Here is a 23610-nt window from a genome sequence, read left to right as displayed (position 1 = left end):
ATGAAAGTTTTAATATCTAGAATCACTTTTTTACTTATTTCTTTTTTCATTCCTTGCTAGCTTTTGTTAATTTTTTTTTTTAATTTTATAGGCGAACCTCAAGTCGTGCGATCACATTACTCTGAATCCCAGGCATACAGTAAGTAATTTTTCATTTATGATTATGCATGTAAATGCGATAATTCAAAAACGCAGTGATTTATATACTTCACATTTGGCATGGGATTTTGGGACTACAATTGCAGTTTTGTATCAAATTTTTGTTTCAGTCGATAAATAAAAACGTGCCTACTGCACATATTTATTCGGATACTATTAACTGCCTGCTAGGAATTAATCTCCAAACATTTCGCCAAATATGACGCGATAGATCTAGTAAAATTTCACGCCAAACGTTGATATTTCGTAATATTGTATGCACTGACATGATAAGGCATGATAAGATAATAGAAAATTGGCGGGAAAGTTTGGAGGAGATCAATCCCGTTGGTTTTTTATCAGTAGTTTAGGGAAATTTAAATATATTTTAATAATGCCAACATTTTATCATTAAAAGATTGAAATTCCCCCTTCCTTTTTTTCACTGTTTGAGTAAGGAAAAACATTGTGGTGAAAAGCTTATAAGACAGTTAACACCTACGCTGTAAGAGGCATTGCTTTTGTATTGTGGCCATGTTATTCGGCTGCGAACCACAATGTCCCAGGTTCTATCCTCGCTCATATAAATCGGCCACAACATACACAAGCATCCTTTAATTTATTCAACTTAATAAGGATGCTTTTGTTACTAGTGATTATAACAAAATGGTGTAACTAGGTGTGAGCACCCTGGGCAAATGACTTAGGCGCCATTATCAAAAATTTACTTGCATCGCAATGAACAGTACCTTTTTATTTATTGTGAAGACCTACATAAATATCTATACTGAAAAATAATTAACGAAACAGGATTGATTTTGTAATCTGTGATTTAGAATATCGTAGTTAAATTAGTTAAGAATTAAATAGAGAACTTCGATGGTTGCACACCTTATTGCCTCGTTCTAATAAATTTTTAAATTAATTAATGAATTATCTTGGTTTGGAAATTGGCTGGTACACCAGAAATTTGGTCTAGTTTAATTTCAATTAAATATGTCATGTATAAATTAACATCTACGATTTTCTAAGCAAATTGTATTTAAGCATCAATTTGTGATGTATTATCGTCTGATGCATATTACCGTTGATATTTTAACAGCCTTAACACGTTCTATTATGCATGAACATTACTTACTTATATCAATAAAAACGTAACTATTTTGGAATTCCATCTCTTAATTGTACGTGGTTTTTCCTGTTCTATAATTTTATTTTCTTAATATATGTCTCAGGCGAGTAGCAGGCTTACCGGGAATATTGGTTATATTTAATTTCATATAAATCGTTTAGATATAACTTCATATCCTTGATACAATGAAATTGCTCGTTATTCAAGGTATGTTACTTAAATTGTCTTACAAATGCTCTGCTAATTATGTGCGTGGTACTTTCTAATGGAAACTAATCCCATGACATTACAGCACTATTAAAAATGTAAATATGTGGTTCATATAAGTAATAAATTTCGCAACATTAAGATTTCACTTCTTTATTTGCATTATAACTTATACAGTTATTAAAGAAAATCGTTCTTTTTTCATTTTCAATAATGAAGCCAACAAATCGAAAATCTGATGGGAAAAAAATGAAACTAGCTTGAGTTTTAGTGCAAAAATATAGTCTGTAAAAATTTAAAATTAAAATATGTATTTAAAAATTTCCAAAATTCAATGAAAATTTGTATGATTATTAAATTTGGTATACTTAAAAAGACAATTTTTTGAACTTTGAAACGGTGTAAAATGTATTTTTATGCGCTTATAATTTCGGAAATTTTCGCTGAAAAAATGCCCAAATTCAGCTTATTTACTTTAATAAAATTCTAATTCAAATTCCAAAAAAACACTCTCGGAGTTGCTCATTCTCATCCTTCAAGGTATATTCATGCCAGTTTTGTGATTTTGGATCAAACGGTATGTCCTGTGGACAGCCAGTATCCACATACACACATACATTAACAATCATCCTTATTATTCGTAAAGATTTAATTTTTGATTTTATCTGAATTAGTAGAAAACGAAATAATGTTCGTCCTTCCTATTGCCATCTTTTTTCCTTTTTTTAAAGATGTTATTGTTATTATCGAATTTCTAATTTTACTTATTTATTCGTAAATATAGAAAAAAAAATTTCATGTATATCTGTGTCTTACCCTATCCTTAATCGCTATATTTCACCGATATAGATGCCAACGAAAAAATTCAAATATTTTATTTTTATCTGTATTTTTATAGTCCCTGTAACAAGTAAATCCACAAAATTGTTTTTACTTTCTTATACGTGAAGCATTTAAATCTAATGTAATTATCAAAAAAAAAAACCCAGAGATTTTGAACAAATCTATGTTTGGGACCTTCTTGGGTCCTAAAAACATATTTTTGGAATTATATCTCCCTGTTACTCTGTCTTTGAACACAATAACTCAAAAACACTTTGAGCTAACGACATGAAATTTTGTCTGTCGTCTATATACGAGATTTGTAGATTTTATTTTGAAGATTTTCAACGAATCTACTCATTGGAAAGAAATGTAATTGTCTAAATATAAGTAAACACTATATCTTTAGAACATAAACATGTAATTAAATAAAAGTTGGAATCGTAGAATGCAGAACATATCGAATTTTGGCCCCAATCCGTCAAAGCATACGATTATTTTTTTATCTATACAATCGCTTGCATATAATAGCTAACTAACTAACGTAAACTAAAATACGTAACGATATAGATAAATGAATGTGTTGTATTATTATTAAAATTGTAATTTTATGTTAAATTTTAAATTCAGGCGATCAAAACAAAGATGACCAAAATGTATACCCAGTTTCTTTACAAAGAAGTACAAAACCGGTAGGGCCAGGATATCCTGGTTGGTAGAGCGTTGGATTCGCGCCTCTTAGGTTACGAGTTCGAACTCCGCCGACTGAAGATTCCCCGCATGCTTGGTGGCTGGCGCGCGTATAAATCTGTCGTGGTCACAGAGTCCTCCATGTCGAGAGTAATACCACTGGGGGTACTGGATCAGGTGTGATCGTTCTCTGATTCAGGTCTAAATTACGATCTGTGGATGAGTGAATGAATTGAGCGAATGAAGTCCGCCCCATAAAAAGGGTTGTGACGTGTGTGTGGTTAATTCGTACTCTTGGCCTTAGATGGCGTCACTATAAAAACTAGAGACGCTCCCCCACCGGCTTAAAATCGCTGTCTTCGTAACAGCGGGCTTGTCCATGACAAGTGCAATAAGAAACAACAACAAAACTCTAATTTATGATATTCTAATAATAATACTCGGATTCCTCTATCATATCAGGCCCTATATCCACAATTTACGTGAGAGGAGGGGAAATAAAATTATTATTTGGGAGAACGTTTTTTAGAGTGGCCGTTCCCGTTAATTTAAGCGATATTTATAATAGTTTATTCAGCCTATTAAGCCGCTCATTAGCGATAATAGAAACAATACTGGATTATGAGATAGCACATATATGTTTTTACAAATTTTGTCAACATTCATAAAAGTTTATAGAATCTAATTCATAACTCATCATTTAAATATGAAAAAATACTATGCAAAATTGTTCTTCTACATCTAAAGGTTGATTGAATTTATAATTTTGAAATTAGAAACATATGCACAAAGCCTCAAATTCTATTCAAACAAATATTAACTTTCTTTATTTCCTCTACAAAACTTGAGAAATATTTTTAAAACTTTAGCTCTGGCTGTGAATTCATAGGACACACGAAAAAATTTATTCTTCTAAGTAGATAAGCCTTAAAGCATGCTGCGGAGGCAATTTATCTTCTGACATTGGGAAATCCTTCAATTTTTCTCAAGAGAACGCCTAATCCTCAGATAAAGACAAAATCAAACAATTGAAGGATGAGTTACAAGAGAAATGCTTCAAAGATCTAGTCCATAAAAATTCTTACAAGATACGGGAGTCTATTGATGTATAAAAATGAATCTTAATGTTGCTACAAAAAAGATGTGCTTTTGTACACAATATAACATTATTCTTCTATAGGATTGCTACTCTTTAAAACTTACACTTGTAACTCGAATCATGGTCCAGGTATTTTTTTGAAAAATGTTTCAAATGAAACAACATATTTTAGGATTTTGTTTAATCAAGAAATATATTGCTAAAAAATAGTAATATCTAAATTTTACTATAGTCCCCACATTCTGTTCTTCATATTTAATAAAATAACTTGACATAACATTAAAAAAAATTCCACTTTCCTCCGATTAAGACAGATCAAATTAAGAAATTTTATATATTAGTACTATTTTACAGTAATATTGGAAACAGATGAATTACACAACACTCAAGCATTTAAATGAAGATTATTGTTATTATTTTATTCATTTCATATAATAACTTGGTCTTTAAAATGGTTATTAAAACTACGGTTAATTACAAATAGGTCATAAAAAAAACTATACTTTGAAATTATTTAGTTTCTTTTTAAGGTAGAGTGAAATGTTTGACATTTCTCTTTCATATAAATATCATTATATAAAATTATGGACAGCAGTTAAGTGCAACAATTTAATACAATGAAAAATATATAGGGTGTTCATTAATTATTGTCGGGGTTTCCGTACCTCATAACTTTCGAATAAAAAATATTACGCAAAAACCGATTACGTATTCGTAAATTACAACTCAAAGAATTTTATTAATGAGATTAAAGTGTAAAGCTTGCACAATTTGCACTTTGTAGGCATTCAGCTGAAGGCGATTATATATTCGTAAATTCGCTGAACAAATTTTGACTTTTAATAATCGTGCGGATTCTCCGAGCCCCATATTCTACAGTTATGTTTATTCACTTTTTCTGACACATGAAAAGTGGATTCGTCACTGAAGAACCATTTCCGAAGGTAATTTTCATCCACCTCAATTCGAGTCAAAATTTGTTCAGCGAATTTACGAATACATAACCGTATGTATGAGAATCTCCCAGGAAGATTATTCACATAGATTTTTTTAAATGCCTGCAATTCGAGATTATTTTGACTAAATATGAATTTAAAAATTTAGTTTCTATATTTTTCAGCATTGTGTTTACTGATTCAAACAAAACATAATTATTTACGTCATTTTAAATATATTTCCAATTTTAAGAATATTGAGCGCATTGGACGTTTCAATATTGGGAAAAAATACTTTGCTGTGTCAACTCTTAATAATTATGAACTGTCTTTGGGGCATATTTGAAGGATACATAAACTCTTTATTACTTTTAATTTTAGCTGCAGTGTGATATACCTGATGATTATGAGTCACGATTATATAAATTGACTTTCTTCTGCTACCTTTAATGTCATCAATTTCATGAATATTTAAATGCGAGTGTAGCAATCAAAGCAGACTCTTCTTTAACAAAAAGATCTCTTGATGGTTTATTAATGCGTCCCGCTTTTTTTTTATTGTTTGGATATATTCTTTCTAAATTGAATTATCGGTGCATTCAGATAGTGGCACTAAATAAGTCACCTCTGTTAGCATCTTGCACAATTTTTAAAATATTTTTCCGCCAGATTTTATTTAAAATTCTATTAAATTTTGTTGTTTATGTAGTTGAAAAGGCTGATGCCCCTGGCCTGAAGTGTTGCTTGCAAACACTTCAGGCCAGGGGCTTTTTAGTTTCATTCTGCTGGGTTCCTGGTCACGTTGGAATTTTGGGCAATGAAGACACTGATTGCGCTGCCAAAGCAGCTTCTAGTTTATAGCAGACATCAATTCCATATAGTGATTCAAAACTTAGAATTATTCATTATAACCATTCCCTTTAACAGGAGTCTTGGGATCTGGAGACTCATAATAAGCTACATTTCATTAAACCGCATATTCATTTGTGGCCTTTTGTTTCCATAAGAACAGCCGATGTGAAACTGACTCGACTTCGAATCGGTCATACTCGTTTCACTCACAAATATCTATTATTTGGTGAGAGCGCCCAGATGCCTATCATGTAATGTTGATTTTACTGTTGCGCATATCCTAGCTGAGTGCTCCAATTTTAATTCTCATCGCATGAAATATTTTAACTCAACTTCACTTAACATACGAGAATTAGTGGGAGAACCTCCCCATCTGTATATTTTTAACTTTTTAAAAGCTATTGGATTTTATCATTTTATATAGATGTTCTTCGATTAAAACTTGTTTTACCTAACTTATCTCTCATGTTTTGATTGTTGCTGTTTTACTGACCTGATTTTTAATGTACTTTTAAACTTCTCACGTGATATCATCTCGAACCATACGATTTCCGCAGTAAAACCTACCTTTGGCTCTTGCGCCATTAAACCTGAATCAACCAACCAACATGCCCAAATTCAACAAGCCAATAAAAAAACGGTTTAATAGTCGACAAGTAAACACCCTAACTTATAAGTTCGTTTTGGACAGAATTCCTATTTTATAGTTTTTATCTAATCTGATTAATAAGGTTTTTGTCATAGATTTTGTCAAGTTCGTTTGTTTGTAATCCTAGGAAAATTAATATTGTTAAAATTGATGAAATTCTATTAATTTAGAATTTAACGAACTTATTTCACAAGAACATCAAAACTATTAAAAAATACTTCTAAAATAATACTGTTTTTTAAGTATTAGAAAAAAATTCTCAAATAAGAAAAAGAATATACCTAAAATATTTGATTTGTGGATTTCTTATGGAAATATACCTTGTTTGAAAAATAATCATTCTAAAATTATTTTAGACATACAGTTTTGAACTAGTTCTTATATATTCGTAGTATAGAAATTTTCAAAAGGGCTAACGTATGGATTATATTTATGGATTATATCATAAATTTTAAATATAATTTTATCTCGTAATCTCATTGTATTTTGGTCGCTCAAGTTGTCTTTATTTTTGTATTTAAATTGAATCAATTCAGTTTCGAATATAATGCATTTCCTTGCATATATGAAACCTTTATAAAAAATACCGTTTTTTCAATATTTTATTTTTAATATACATTTCTATAATTAAAAACCGATTTATTTTCTATTTCACTTTTATAGGTGAGCCTCAAGTTTCACGTTCTCATTATTCAGGTTATTCAGGATCTACATCTATCTGTAAGTTAGTTATTTATTTGTTTATTTAGTTACGTTAACTTTCTTCTACACGAAATATGCAAAATAAAAAAAAATGGAGCATTGTAATCATCAAAGAATTCGTCCTAGGGATTTTATCAAATATCCTTGGTTCATATATAGTCGATTTCGAAAAAAACTTTTGGAATTATATCTACCTGTCGTCCTGTAAGTTAATACGATAACATAAAACTGCACTGAGTTAGAGCAATGAAATTTGGTATGTTGTTATAACAACAAAATGGTAAACTCCAATCAAAATTTGATGTAAATCGTTAAAAGAAGTTTATGCATCTGGACCTATCTCATGACATAATAACTTTATTAAAAGAATAAATGCCCGATACAACTATCTTATAAATTTAATGGTATTGTAATATCATTTATTTTTATTTATACTCGAGAAATATCAAACTACATAAATATTAAACAAATTCTTCCTTAACTTTCAACAATGGAAGGAAGTCGCATGATCAAATATTTGATGATATAATGAAAACGGTTTAGGTTTTTACAGAAATAAAAATATTGGGTACTTTCGGTTAGCCAGACGCAAGTGAAAAGACGTCAAATAATTTAGATCTGCGATATATAAAACGTCGCCAAAACAGAGTTGTAGCGTTAGATTTGTACGCAAGTTGGCGCAGGTCTTGGCGACATTTTTTGGCTCAAGTCCAAATTAATTAGGGACCTTTCGTTTATACCCAGCTAACCGAAAAATACCCAATTGTTGTAGTCAAATATACCTAAAAATGTATTTAAAAGATAAATAAATCTAGACAAAAGTATCTTTCCAGCAACTAAATTGGTATAATTGAAAGGATAATTTTTTAAACTTTAAAATGATTTAAAAATCCTTTTTGTGTTGGAATAATTTAGGAAGTTATTGCGAAAGAAACATAAAATCAAACTTAATTTTAAAATACTTAAAATTATAATTAATATTTTTAAAGAATGACTTCAAGGTGCACATTTCTAACCTCCAAAATATATTTGAGCCAAATTTAGTAGTTCCAGATCAAACGGTCTGTAGAGCACTGAAAAGCACATACACTGACACACACACACACACACACACACACACACACACACACACACACACACACACACATTCGTCTTTATTATAAGTAGAGATTGACGATCTTGACGCAATCTGAAAATCGCCAATTAAACCTGGGAATGTTTCCATTTTAGGGAAATCTTTGCATATTGAATATAATGGAGTTTGGTGGTGTTAGCCAAAATCAAATTTGTGTGACATAAAAATAAGCAAGTATATATATATATATATATATATATATATATATATATATATATAATATAATATAGAGAATGAGAAGGTAAATAGAATGCTGTCGGAAAACTCGAGGTAAGTCCTAAAAGAAATTTGAGGAAAGGCCACTAGAGATCTTTGATATTGGCATACACGATAAGTGCACAGTAGATTGAAAAATAAAATATTCATTTCTAATAATAGGGCTTTTAGGGCTGCATGAATCCAGGAGGAAAACCTTTTTTTTCGAATAGCAAGTATTTTTCCATTGTTAGATAATTAGAATGCGACATGCTGGATGAAGGGAATTTGGTATTTCAAACAAAATTTTAGATAACATTCAAATTTTGTAAGAAATTCTTTTATGCTTCTACAAATTGTAATATATGTAACTATTTACATACAAAAATTTTGACTTCCCTTAAAATCTAGAATTCCAGAAAAGAAATTGTATATATTCTTCAAAATTGATTTAATACCTTCGAATGATTTAATGCCCGACGTTTTACATCTTTGTGCGCTTGTGATTGCGGTAATTAAAAATCAAAATGATCTAAATAAATAAACTTAGCATGTAGCTAGGAATTTATAATTTGTAGCAAAATATTATTACCAATTTTCTGCCATTCTTCGTCTTTTAGTGATTTTTTTTTCAATGCAATGTGATAATCAAAAAATAAATAAATAACGATATTACAAGACGTAAAATATTAATTAAGAAATCAGAAATATCATGAACAAATAAACTATTACAGAAAATATTTTTAATAAAGAAAATGAAACGAATAAAGTAACGTATGAAAATATGAGAAATTAATATTAATTTGAAAAGAAATACTTTTATCTTAATAAGGAGTATTCATTTTTAAAACATTTTGTCTTCTATGGTATCTCATTCATCCTTTACTGTATTCATATCTAAATTAGTCTACAGAGAAATAATTGTGGTTATCAGAAGGTTGCTGTACTATCTTTTCAATAGCTGCAAAATTTTCGTCCTCAGATTTAAAAACAAAATGATTCATTTAGATTTTAATCAACAGTCTTATTAGCATCCTTCATATTCGCAGGTTATTAGTGGTTGCATAAAAAAGTAGTAGTATTTCTTTTTCTGTTCTCTTCTCAAGGTTGAATCGCTAGCATATACTCACAGCTAAGTAGACACGCGGAGAAACCTGATTTGCTGCAAATTTTTACTTTATTGAATACATTTAAATGATTTCCATAGTTTATTTGAAAATCCATAGAGAAAAATATTATAGGTTGATTAGCTTTCAGGGAGTAAGAGCTATGTTTTTAATTTAATAAACAAAAAATACTTTTAATATATTGAAAGAAAATTTCTCATGACTTCATGCAAATCATAATTCAAAATTTTGAGAAATCTGTATAGTTTTCTATTCTGTTTTCAGAATGTAATTTCGGTTTTTTTAAACTTTTCAAACAGTTATATTTTTGAAATACCAAATTATTTTATATAAATTTAAAATAACATACTTATAAGAGTTTTTTATGATAAAAAAACATTTGGAGATTCGTATTTCCAAATGTTTCATTATGCTTCCCAAGCAACCCCCCCCCCCACACACACAAATATCGATTTTAAATATAAGTCATACAGATATTTTTTTAAATTATTCAAAAAATTTTAGCAATATAATTATTAGCAAATATTAATTTTTATTTTTTATTCCATTTAAATTCTACAAGTTAAATTATTCTTTAAAAAGTTGAAGTTCATTATGGCTTGTAAATCAAATTTAAATTATTAGATGTGTGAGCGACTCGTGTGTTTTTCTAGCTTTCTTAACGCATGCGCGCGTGCACACACACATACACAGACATAACAATGTTTCAAGTGTCAACATCGAGGTTGATTCGTTTCGTTACTGTATTAGAAAACAACTGCCTCCACGGATTATGACTAGTAATGAGACTTTATTAGCAAATCTATTTATATAAATCAATGCTTTGTTTCATTTAAGTCTTTTTAATGGTATAAAGTTTCCATAACTGATTAAGTTTAAATCATCTTCACTTGACTTTTTCATATATAACCTAAAAACCAAATAAACCATTTAAAAGTAAGATAATCCCTAACCATTATATAATAAAATATAAACTGAAGTATTTCAAAGATTTCATAATATTTCTATTTATCATGATCTGGTAAAGTAACAATCCAAAAAATAAATGAATGAAAATTTACTTTGGTGTCTCCATACATTCACTTACATTCTATTACAATAATTTCTTATATTGAAATGAAAATTTCCTAAACACCATGTAACCAAAACTCTAACAGATTTGGCCTTAAAAAATTACCAAATGCCTTATAATTTGAGAAAATAATTGCAGGTTGGTCTCTTTAGTTTTCACACTAAGTGACTAAACATGTTTGTTTTCATATGTAGATGTTGTAGTACATGTTTTTCAAACACATTTTCTTTTTCCGATGTAGCAATGAGTGTGAATGTTTTGTTCCATTAATATTTAATTCCTTAGCTCACTGCCCAAAATAGAGCTTTTAATACACACAATTTTTTTTCCGACGAATATTCCATTTGATGGGCGTGCCTGTTTTATCAGACTGTAAACAAATATAAAATCCCGTACGATTGTTGATTGTCTTTGGTGACTCGGACACATTTTGAGAGATGAGATTTTTTCCATTCATGTGTTGCTTTTTATGCAATTTTGAACTCTTTAGTTCTTAATCAAACAAAAACAAAATTTTAACTATGTTAACATAATCATAAAATTTAATTAACTAAAAAGGAGAGATTAAAGTTTTGCCCTCTAACTTATTTTAAGTCGTTACTACACGAACCAGCTTATGAAACTGTATGAACCATCTTATATGCTTTGTGCACCATTTAACTTATAATCTTCAGATTTTCCGTCTCAGTTATTCTACATGTAAAGTAATGTCTCTAAAAAATTGATTTTACGTTTTACTTATAATATATCTACAGATTTAACTGTTATTGTAATTAATAACTTTTATATATATATATATAAAATATAATAAAGTTTTCGTAGTTAACAAATCAATGAAAGTCTGATTTTTATACACAGAAAATTATTACTTATTTACAAATATTTACTTATTTAATGTAAAATTAATTACAGTCTTGGGATAATTCTCTGAATACGACTTACTGCGTTTCAGACAGTTTTAGAATAATAATTGAAAAACAATTTTCTACGTTCGAACCGTTACAGGAAGATTTCTTTTATTCCTGCCCATTAAAGAGTAAATAAGTACTATGGCCGTTTATTACCTTAATCTAAAACTGCATTATAACCATAGTCTGAAGTTTGGGAACCGGAATCTGTAAACAATGTTGTAGCAAATTTCCATTTTACAACTGATGAACTAGTAATAACTTCTAAATAACTAATGAATTTTTATAGTTTTATGCATTTTTCAAAACAATATAGAAAGCTTTAAATATGATCTGGGCTATGGTACTTGTCGATTACTGAAACAAAGTTTTTGTCTAAAAACATATCAGCTATTTTTCTTCAGCAGAATTTAGGTTAAAAATATTTTTAGATATATGTTTTAGAAATATCCAGAATAGAATTTAATTGGTTATAAGTACTATTCTAATCTTACAGACTTCATAAACGTTATATAAACTTCACAGACTTTAACGTGTACATATATTTTATTCATTTAAATATTTTTTAAAGCTTCCTTGAAGTTGTGAATACTTATTAACTTTTTATTGAATATTTCGAAACGCTGACAGATATGTAAAGCGTTTCAAGCACATAAATTATTATCAATTTCAAAAGGAGAATATATATACACTGAGTGACTAAATTATTATGACCACCTGACAGTTTTATGCAAAATGAGCAATTGCATCACAGTGTTGACGCAAGAGGACTATATTGATAAAAAAAGGAAATACAAAGCAAGTGAATCAGCAACTACACTGTGTTACGCGCGGAGATATGGACAAACAACGAGCCTTAACTGAGTTTGAGCACTGGATGATTATAGGAGCTCGAAATGTTGGAAGCAGTATCTGCAAAACGGCTGCTCTTGTGAAAGGTTCGAGAGCAGCAATTATTACTGTGTACAGAGTGGTTTACCAAGCAGAAAACCGGGTATCAACGTCAGGCTTGTGGTCGTCATAGGCTACTGAATGCTCGAGCTGAAAGGAAACTTGCCAGAGTTGTCCATTCCAACAAAAGAGCAAAAGTACTTCATATAGTGGGGAATCTTAATGAAGGAGCAACTGCGAACGAAACGAACTTTACGGCGCACCTTACACCGTATATGCTATAAGAGCCGACGACCTGTTTGAAAGCCTTTGCTGTCAGCCATGAACAAGAGCAGACGTCTCCAGTTGTCAAAGACACATAAGGATTGGATAGTAGATGACTGAAAAAAGGTCATGTGGTCTGATAAATCACGTTTTCCCTTATAATATGCAGATGGGAGGGTTCGGATATGGCGAAAACAGAACGAAAACATGAACACCAACTGCATTGCCACAACATTTCAAGCTGATGGAAGAAATATTATGGTGTGGGGGATGTTTTCTAGGCATTGCATGAGTCCTTTAATTACTGTGGAACAACTTCTGAATGCCCAAGGGTACTTAAGTGTTCTAGCAGATAAAGTACATCCTATTATGTTAACGGTGTACCCTGCCTGGGATGAATACTTTCAGCAACACAATGCTCCTTGTCATACAGCTGGTATTGTCGCCAGACGATTTGAAGAAATGACGCTGGCTTTATCTGTCTTCGTTGGCTTTATATGTTCACAATCATCAGATCTCAATCCAATTGAGAATTTGATGGATTAAATCGAACGGGGCATCAGACAGCTGGATTTAGTGCCATTCAATCTGAAGGAACTATAAAGTGCTGTTCATCGGATATGGGGTCTAATTCCTCCTACCACCTATCAAAATCTCATAGAATCTATGCCAAGAAGAATGCGAGCAGTGTTACAGTCTAAAGGAAATCCAACACTATATTTTGAGAGTGGTCATAATAATTTGGTCACTCAGTGTGTCTGTAGAGAGAGAGAGAGAGATAATAAAGAAATGGCTAAATAAGTGACAGTTTCAATGGGTTTAAATGAATTCTTTCAGTAACTTTTTAAACTTCTAATTGGTTTTGGAAAATAACGAAAAAAAAGTTGAAATCACAAATTTATTGTTAAGGTAATATCTTTTTTTATGTATTATTATAAAGTTATATTATTTAACTTCTCCTTCAAGCAATTCTTTGTTTTTCTGCTTTTGGTAAATCTCTGAAGATATAGCAAAGCCTTCTAAGCCACAATTTTTTCAATGGAATTCAATATGATATTGTTTTTATTGTTTCAGCTAACCGGCAATGCCAAAGACCAGCATCTCCCAACTATGGTCAAGTGTCGTGTAGAATAACTAACGATAAATAGTGAGTATTTTTTGTACTAGTTAGTTCCTTTTTATATTGAAACAATTGTCTTTTTTATTTTGATGTTTTCACATTTTATATATCTTGAAAATCTTTTTTAAATCATATTTGAATTGTTCTTACTATTGTGTTTTCTGCATTCAGTTTTAAAGAAATTCATTTATACGAATAAAATTTATCCATAAATTTATCATTCTTCTGCGCAGTCTCTTTACGTTTTGAGGTATTTGTTTCAGCAATCTATATTTCAATATATATATATGTAAATATATATATATATATTGATCTGGAATTTATGCATTCATGAATTTGTTTGCATTCTTCTTTTTCTGTAGAATATTTAAAACCTCGCAAAGCAGTCTTCTATCTGTCGAAAAAACTGTCATAAGGGGCTAGAATTGAGCTATAGACAATTATATTCCAATATCTCTTATTTCAAATAAACGAAATGGTCACGAACAATTTTTCGTAATTACAAAAAAAAATATATTAAATTATTTATAATTTAACTCATAGTTATTCCGGTATATTTTAAAGACTTTTATAGAGATTTCAATAAATCCACTTGCAGAAATATGGTCACGTAGGTACTTGAGTGTGGAACTCAATGACACACACAAGAAGTAGAGCTAAACCAATTTATTAACTGCACTCAGAACTCAGAGACTGACACTTCTTCTGCTTTTATACTAGCAGGGAAAGTTCCAGAGTACTTTTTCTGGAGACAGTAAGAAAAGTCCAGAACACTTGTCTGGTAAACTCAAGAAATATCCAGAATCATCTGGAACATGAAATAAAGAGAAACATAAAATCAATTAATTAAATATTTACACAAACTGTGAATCGCGGGATACGAACTCGCAATCCGTTGATTATGAGATCAGTTCTATGACCATTCGGCCATCAAGAGTCGACTGATTCTTTTCAATGCGGCAATATATTTCAGAACGAGCACTCTTAATGGCTCAAAAAATCTATTAACACAAAATGCCCAACAACATTCTTACGATATCTTGTGCTAATAAAGATGTCAATGTGTTTTTTCCAATTTTCACCAAGTATTGTTCGGCATTTCGATGTTTACACTAAACACAGTATCTGTGATTTTAACTTTGAGTCTATGAATATCTTCAACTGGCATTGCAAACACTTTGTTCTTTATGAAATCCCAAAATTGACATTGAACAGTGATGGCCGATTTGAATTCAGGGTATTGATCTGCTTGCTTCGTTGACGCCATATTGATAATAATGGAATGAAAAGTTAGCTTTTTTTTCCCTGCAGAATTTATTAGGTAGAGATCCTCATGAAAGGAAAAACTATGGATAAGCTGGTTCCATTTCTTTACAACTTTCTGGTTTATTTCTCAAATACACCTAATGTTCTAGTCAGTGGCAAAGTCAGGTTTCTTGTCCCTATTTTACTTTTCCGTATATGTAATATAAAAAAGTAAGAATGGAAAAGTGCAGTAATCGTAAAAAAGTCCGAACTCCAGATTTTGACGAATTCCCACGTCTTAAACTTCTCAGAATTCGAAAAGCAAATTTTTATAAAATGTCCGTCTATCTGTGATGAAGATAACCCTAGACCACTTTAAGCTAATGTATTGAAATTTGGTGCACGGTCATTATATCAAATTTGCAGATTTCTAACTAATTTTGAGCAAAATACGCTCAGAGGAAGTCTGTCTTTCCAGCTGTAATATAATTTAACGGGATTATTACAAAGCAAAAAGAGTAAGATTAATAAAGTTCGTTACACAGAATCAAAATCTGTAGTCTAGACACCCTTGAAAGTTTGCCCAAAATCCAACTAGGGATTCACAGTCTGTCAGTCTGGACTTTCAGAAACATGTAAACATGACAACTCAAAGATGCATTGACTTAAATGTATCAAATCTGGTATGTCATTTTGTGAATATAATTGTAGTTATGTGTCAAATTTTTGTTTTAATCGGTTGAGAAAAATGCTTCCAAACCCCAAATTTGATTTTTGGACACTATTAACCGCTTGCCAGGGTTTTATCGCCAAATAACTAGCGAGGAATTGCACGAGAAACTCTTCAAAAATGCTAAATTCACGCCAAAGCCTAGTATTTCGTAACTATTGTACACCAGTGCCATGCAAGGCGTTCTCTGGGATAACACCTTTATTAGAGTGTATGCGAAAAAGTTTTGGGGAAACTATTCCTGTTGGTTGTATATCATGTTGATAAAATGATAGACTCTATGCTGTTATAATACGTGAACTAAATGTACCAAAAAATCGCTTATATTCTATACTACTTGTCTATAAGTAAGGTCTTCTACTACTTTTGAGCTCAAATATCACTACTTTTTGATCTATAAGAAGGGTTATTTACATATTTCAAACTCAAATAATAAAGGTTTCTTTGTTCTGGTCTGTCATGTGGTAACTATTATCATTGAACAAAACTTTCTACACAGATTTTATGGAAGACAAACTCATCATGAATAACTAAATTCATCCTAATGTCATTCATTCATGTCTAATCTGTAGCTAAATAAGCAGCCTTGCTAATACTTAGCCTCTCGCTCTCTAATGTCATATTTCAAGCAATCGTGATCAATCTTCTCATCAATGATGAAATCTAACGAACGTCTTGTTTGTTGAAGTTTTTCAAGCAACTCCGTAGCTTGTATCCCCTCTATAAACATTTTTAAGGTCTAAAATTATCCCTGCATTGTGTTATTTCTATAGATTTCAGTCCTGGAAGAATCGGATTAGTGTTTACATCATTTGAATGCATGATACTAACATAATTTTCATGTTTATACTTGAACAGAAGAAATTAGAGTACCAGCATCAAGTATAAACTTGAAAAGCATAACCTTAGAACTACCATCATTATGATAACAGATACAAAAATTACAACGATAAACAGATATTTTATAGCAAAAGCGAGATTAATTTTGATTTGCACCTATACATAGCTACACATTACAGGATGTTGATATCAGTGTGTATTTCTATGCCAGAATAAGATGAGTTTAGTCTGAAATTTAACCAATATACTTTGAATGCTTGGAAAGAGGCAGGACTAATCCAAAATAAAGCAATGTCTAGGTGCCATTCACATAAAGGATACTCATATTCATTATATTTATAACATAGACCTAAAGAAATACCATAATATTAAAAAAAGCAATGTCGATACTGTAAATCAAGAGTATTCAATTTTATCGGAAAACCTTATTTTTTCAATAGTTTCAGAATTTCAGCATCGGCATTTTTTTTAAATGGAAAATAAGAATTCTTAGGAAAATAAACGAAGAAAATGAATTATAATTAATATTTATATTCTTTGCATGAACTAATTACTTATATTGAAATTCGGATAAAGAGCATTAAAAACTGAAAACCTTTTTTCAAATCGAATCACATTCAGAAGCAGAGATTGCTCTGTAAAACCAGGAGGTCTGATTATTTTAACTCAAAATTATAAAGATTTCATATCGGAAATGATAAGTATAATTAGAAATAACTTGTATAAAATTTCTTGGTTACATTTTCTCAAAGTGATTAAAATTAAAAAAAACCCTACTCCGTGCTCTCTATACAGCAAACTAAGGCTCCAAAATTGTTGAACAGACTATTCAAGACACGGAGAAACGGATTACGAGAAAAAAAATAGCCCAGAATCACGGATAGATGGCTCTGTACATCAAAATATATGCTGAAAAGGCTCGAAATACACATTTGTAACACATTTCATTCGAACGTATCAAACATTCAATCTCACGAACCTTATCGGTGCAAGGAAAATTGCTCAATAGGGTTCCCTTCTTCCAGATGTAAAATCGGCATTCTGCGGACAGCTTGTTCAACCGTGGATCGTAATTGGACATTGGAGATGCTTCTCACATACAGAGTGATACTGTCTTTCAAATCTGTCAAGATTACCAGTTGTCCTTGATAAACAAGATTTTTTAAGTATCCTCAAAGCCAAAAATCATAAGTATTAAGATATGAAAACGAGATAGATAGGTTACCGGAAATGCACAACTAATTACTCTATCATTGGTAAAGTCTTGCTGAAGAAAATGCTGTACCAGAGTTCAATGTGTAGAAGCGCTTTACATCAAGGTGAATAAATCAAGACATTGGCACTGCTGCATTAGGGATACAACAACATTTTCGAGCATGTTTTGGTACCTTCTGGTCCTGTTTACTGTGCGAAATTGTAGTTACAATGACAGTTTGTTTCTTCCTAATTTTTTTAATCTTTTTTTTTTCATACAAGCAGGAGAAAGTAGAAAGGAAAAATTCCATACCCCATGTTTTTTTTGTGTGATTATTTTCGTTTTTTCAGTATATTTTCTGTTGTACAGTGCCATCTATCGGTGTTTCTGGAACTATTTTTCCCATAATCCGTTTCCCCATGTCTTGAATAGTGTTCAAGAATTTTAGAGCCTTTACATTGAGTAATTTGTTGCATAGAGAGTTCAGAGTAGGGGATTTTTAATTTTAATCACCTTGTACATTTCCTCCATGGTACTTTTATCTTTTGGATATAAATAACAAGATATGATAAAAACTGCAGTGATCTAACAGAACACTCATTACTTTGTAAGTAAAAAGTAACAATAAGTTATTTCCTTGTCTAACTATGAGGATTACCTACAAGTTTTCTTCGCAAATAGTTCATGCACTGTGAGTTGTATGCCAGGATATACATATCCGGATGGCTCAGACAGCTTGGAAATTGAGTGCTCAAAAGAGACAGGAGAGTGGCTGCCTTCTGCGAAGTTCGAAGACTGCATTGGAGGTAATTTATGTTCAAATGCTATTCAATATACTAACCAATATACCAGCCGTTGATCAGAATTAAAGTATTAATTATCATGTTTAATATTTTTCTGTGAAAGCTACTTTATACATTGCATAAAAACTACTTCAACATAAAATTTAGCACATGAAATTCCTTTACCTGAAATTTTAGTAACTAAAATGGGAATTTCAATTAAACCGGGTATTTTTTAAAACCCATCTGATAATTTTAAAGATGTTAATAATTTTTATTTAAATACTTAAAACATTTTCGCAAACACTAAAAGTACAAGACGGGTTTTAAAGACCATATGGAGACAAGCATTTAAATAGTTTATTTTTCATGAACAATGCACGTAAAAATAAATCTAATTAATAGTCATCATTGATATAAATTGTATGCTTTTAAATTTTTATATTAGTGAAGTTAGTTATTAGTTTTATATTAGTTCAAGAATTCAACTAATGTGTTCTGGTGATATTTCATCGTTCATATTTTTCGTTTTCACTAATAAAAAATATTTCGTTTACTGAGGCAAGCTTCTTTATTGTATTACTTTCTTATTACTGTATAAGGATTTCTGGTTTCTGTGATCGAAACGGAACCAGATATATAATAGACCATTATAGAGAGGATTAAAATAACAAGCGCATGGAAAATACTTTAAGCAAAGATAATAGGAAGTCAGTGTTTTGTGTTTATAAGTTGTTTTATTTCTCCACTGACATGTTATCATTGAAATATGAATAAAAAGTTTTTATCCTGAGATTCAATGGAGTACTAAGTCCTTGAACTTTCAGCAATAGCAAAAAAAAAAAAGATTGTGTTCAATTGAAATTGCATTGTTTAAAAAGTGAATATTAACAGATATTTGTCCAAGCAAAATCATTTAATTTGAATGCCACGCTAATTGAATTTTGTAGCCGCTCTTGTAATTCCAACCATAACTGGCTGATGAGATCAGAGATTTCTTTTCTGATGCTTTGTGGCGCTATGACTCTGTTCAGGTCAGACGATGGCATGTGCTGCTGCTTTGATCCATGCTCTTATATATTATTAAAATCATTTCAAAAGTTTGTATGTAAATTGTCTGTGTGTAACGTAACCTGTAAATAAATAACTGTTACACAAATCCGGACTTTTTACTGAACTTCTTAACAACCCCACAATTTTACTTAAATCGTTTAACATCATAAATTAAGCAGTTATTTTGAAAATAATGATAAAAACACTGGCCTAATAGTTACTTTTTAGAAATTTTCAACTGACCTTATGGCATGCAATTCTGTACATAATTGTATTTCTATAATTAACATTGAGAATCCAGTTACCGATAATTTTATTCTGAGTAATAATATAGTTATTAGTCTGTGTTTGAATATATTCCAAATTCTGATTATTTTTATCCAAAGTAATAACTAAAAGTCTGCGTTGGATGTTTTAACTTTTTTTGAGAAATTTTATTTGTTTCCCATATCTTTTTCAAAACTCATCTGTAAACCAATAAAATGAATGAAACAAACGAGAACAATAAATTGTAAAGAGCTTTGGTTCATCACGATATCCCAATTCTATTTCCTTTTAGCTAAAGATATAATTACCACGCATTTTCTTAGATAAATTATTACTCTAAATCAGCAGAAGATATTTCCAGCCTGCATTGCCAACAAAACCAATTTAATTATTGCAACTGCCTTTCACATTGTAAAAATAACGGCTTCATAAAATTTGGCACATCTAAAAATAGCTTCTATATTTTATTATTTTAAAAAATTACCCAACCTTAACTACCCATTAAGAATTTCGCTATTCTTTCATGATAGTTTGATTTCGAAAAATGTGATCAAGCAAAGCAAACTGTTAATTGCCAAAGATATCGTGTAATGCCATTAATGCTTACTCTTAATCATATAATCGCTTTTTATTTCGATCACAAAGCTATGTTCCAAAAAATACGACAATTTAAGGTTATAATTACCTTTTTGGCAATGAAGTCTTTTGTGGATTATACGGATGATATCCACGGCAATTATCTAGATATATCTTTTCCATTAAGCATTTAAAGCAATACGAAATAATGCGTTAATGTTTGTCGAAAATGTGGTAATTAGTGGAACTCCTTTCCAAAATGGCATCCTAAATTATTTTTCACGAATATTCTCGTTTCCAAATTGCATTGTATTTTTTTTTCATGTCGAAATGGGCTTGCAGGTTAAAAATAAATGGAAAAATCCTATTCTCGTTATCTATTTAATGTCCTCAATGCCATTTATCTCAATTGTTTTATTCAGACTTCCTATAAATGAATTTGTAAAACTTATATTCTATGTTCATAAAAATCACTGAACATTCTATGTTAGTTTGGAGTATCTTTAATATATACTAAAAAGTCAGGGATGATATTTTTTTTTTTTGGAAAAGGCTTATAAAATACTTATATATTTTAAACAAAAGTTAAAAATTATTAAAAAAATTGTAAGAAATAAAGATATATTAGTGAAAATACAAAAGAATTTTAAAAATTAATCATGAGATATAACAATTAATTAGTTTTTGGCTAATAAAGATAAAAGGATAAAAAAATCTTCTAGTTTGGAAATATATCAAATAATTTGTTCAAATGTTGGAGAGTAATTTAAGGAAATGCTGTACCTAGTTTTTGAAATAAAAATTAAGGTCTAAAACTAAGGCCGTTCTTTAAGTATTCGGTGCTTGACTGATAAATAACAGTACATTTTCAATTTTTTCAGATTATCAAGCATTTAAACAATTATAAAAAATATAATTTTAATGAATAGATTGCTTATTTCATAGTTCATAGACTGAAAAAAAAATTTAATTATTCTACCAAATTGGACAATGAATTTTTAAAAATAAGTTTTTCGCAATAAATGAGAAACGACATAAGGAAAAAAAAATCTAGTTTCGAAGTATATAAAATAATTTCTGGGAATTTGATTTGAAGGAATGAATTGAATTCATTGAAGTTCATATTACGAGATTTGTTGCAGGAAGGTTTAATCAAAATTTAGAATTTGATAAAATTGCTTCTAATGATGTAAGGATGGCAATAAATTATAAATTGTAAAAATACAAAAAAAAAAATGAATGTAGTTTTCTGAAGCTAAAACGATGAAACAAAACTGAAACGATTTTAAACAGCAAACTGTTTAAAGGTAAAGTCTAGTGAATTAAAAAAGCAAATCTTTGTTGTTGTTTGTATGTTGAAAAATCAACGTTTGATCAAACTAACGAATATGTTTATTCCTAACTTCTAAACATAGTGCTCTTGATATAACCATTTCAATTATGTTTCTTCATTCTTTGAGAAATTTCATTCATTTTTATTTGCATGAAGTTTTAATGCTATTTTGTATCTTAAAATTCCACATTCTTAAATATAACATTTTTGATAATATTTCCTGACTGAAGACATTCTAATTATAATCCTATTAATACTTTTGTTCGAATTTATCATAATAGTTTCTTAAAATGTTGCATGAAAAAAAAAGCACCCTATTCATTTAAAAAGAATTGAAAGTCATTTCATTGATTCATAAGTTTAAAATTTCTATTTATTTATCAGATGAACCGTTGTATTTAAAAACTGAGTGAAAGTATAACTAATTTTTTTTATTATTATTGTTATTAGGATTTAGTTAATATATTTATTTTCAGTAAAATATAGAAAAAATTGTTGATAAATTTCTAAGTGAGAATGTTTTTGCTTTTTATTTAAAAAATAACTTATAATTGGCAAAATACTTTTCGATTAATTTATTTTGTTTCATATGTGTTTCTTTAAGCTGTTTTTTTTTGTAAAAATTCAAATATATAAGCATTTGTAATATTTAAAAATATTATCTCGATAGTAATCGCTGACAATTAAACAATTTCATTATATGTAAATCAAATAGTATTTTGATACGAATGCTAAGAAGTTGATTATATCAATCAGCCATATCAGATAGAAAAAATAAGTAGTTGGAATTATTTTTACTTTTGTGAAAGAAAACGATACTTATTAATTTCACAATTTGACTTCTTCAAGGAAAAATAAGTAATTATGTTTAGAATATTTATAATTTTTGCCTACATTATTATCCGTGCCATACATTTTAAACTAAATAATCTTCAATTTTAATCCTTGGCATACTTTATATAAATAATCATTATGAAATAAAAAAAACCTCATAAAATTAAGATCAAAATCATTTTAATTTTTCAACTCTTCAATGTTTGGTAAGAAAATGCCAAGTAACTACTTTTTAACTTTTCAATCGCCTTTTTTTGTTATCTCAAGGACTTTACAAAACTAGGAAATATATTTATGTGTCGTTAAAATATTACTATTTAATAGAATATTATTAAAATGTCGTTAATTATAAAAAATGTGTAGGAAATTAAAATTAATGCAATTACTTATTCCTAATTCAAAGTTTATTAAGTTATGATAAATATTTAAAATACTCTAATTCGAGTCGCATTTTTTTTTCTTGCTTTAAATTATCTTTAAAAAATAAAAGAAAGGCTGGCATTGTACGTTTATTAAATGTAAATCGTCTGATATTAATGTAAACGTACAGTGATGGGGGAACAGTTAGCTCACAAATACATTCGGAAAAGGACCATAAAATCAGGGCTTTAATAAAAAATATTGTAACATAAAAGAAAAGCATAACTATTTCATTAATTGATATAAAAGAATTTTGCAAAATTATCTGATCAATCTAAATCAATTAATGAAAAAATGATAAAGATGTTTCTAATGATTATGTGAAAAAATAGTAAGTTAGTTTACATAGTAATTTTTTGTTGATGAACAAATGATTTACTTATTCATTTTTTCATTG

General features: G+C 29.6%; 1 protein-coding gene across 2 annotated transcripts in view; it reads left to right on the top strand.

Annotated features, from left to right (window-relative positions):
* Positions 1-23610, top strand: part of LOC129981119 (uncharacterized) — a 472677-nt gene that overhangs the window by 27932 nt on the left and 421135 nt on the right. For both annotated transcript variants that reach the window (XM_056091801.1, XM_056091800.1), the window contains exons 3-6: positions 92-139; positions 7188-7244; positions 13893-13965; positions 18630-18754. In XM_056091801.1, coding sequence (XP_055947776.1) covers positions 92-139; positions 7188-7244; positions 13893-13965; positions 18630-18754 — 303 coding nt within the window. The remainder of the gene's footprint in view (positions 1-91; positions 140-7187; positions 7245-13892; positions 13966-18629; positions 18755-23610) is intronic.

Source organism: Argiope bruennichi, chromosome 8, assembly GCF_947563725.1.
Source record: "Argiope bruennichi chromosome 8, qqArgBrue1.1, whole genome shotgun sequence".
In the NCBI taxonomy this organism is placed as follows: Eukaryota; Metazoa; Arthropoda; class Arachnida; order Araneae; family Araneidae; genus Argiope; species Argiope bruennichi.
Note: the sequence above shows the minus strand (reverse complement) of the source record. Positions and strands in the feature narration are given on the sequence as shown.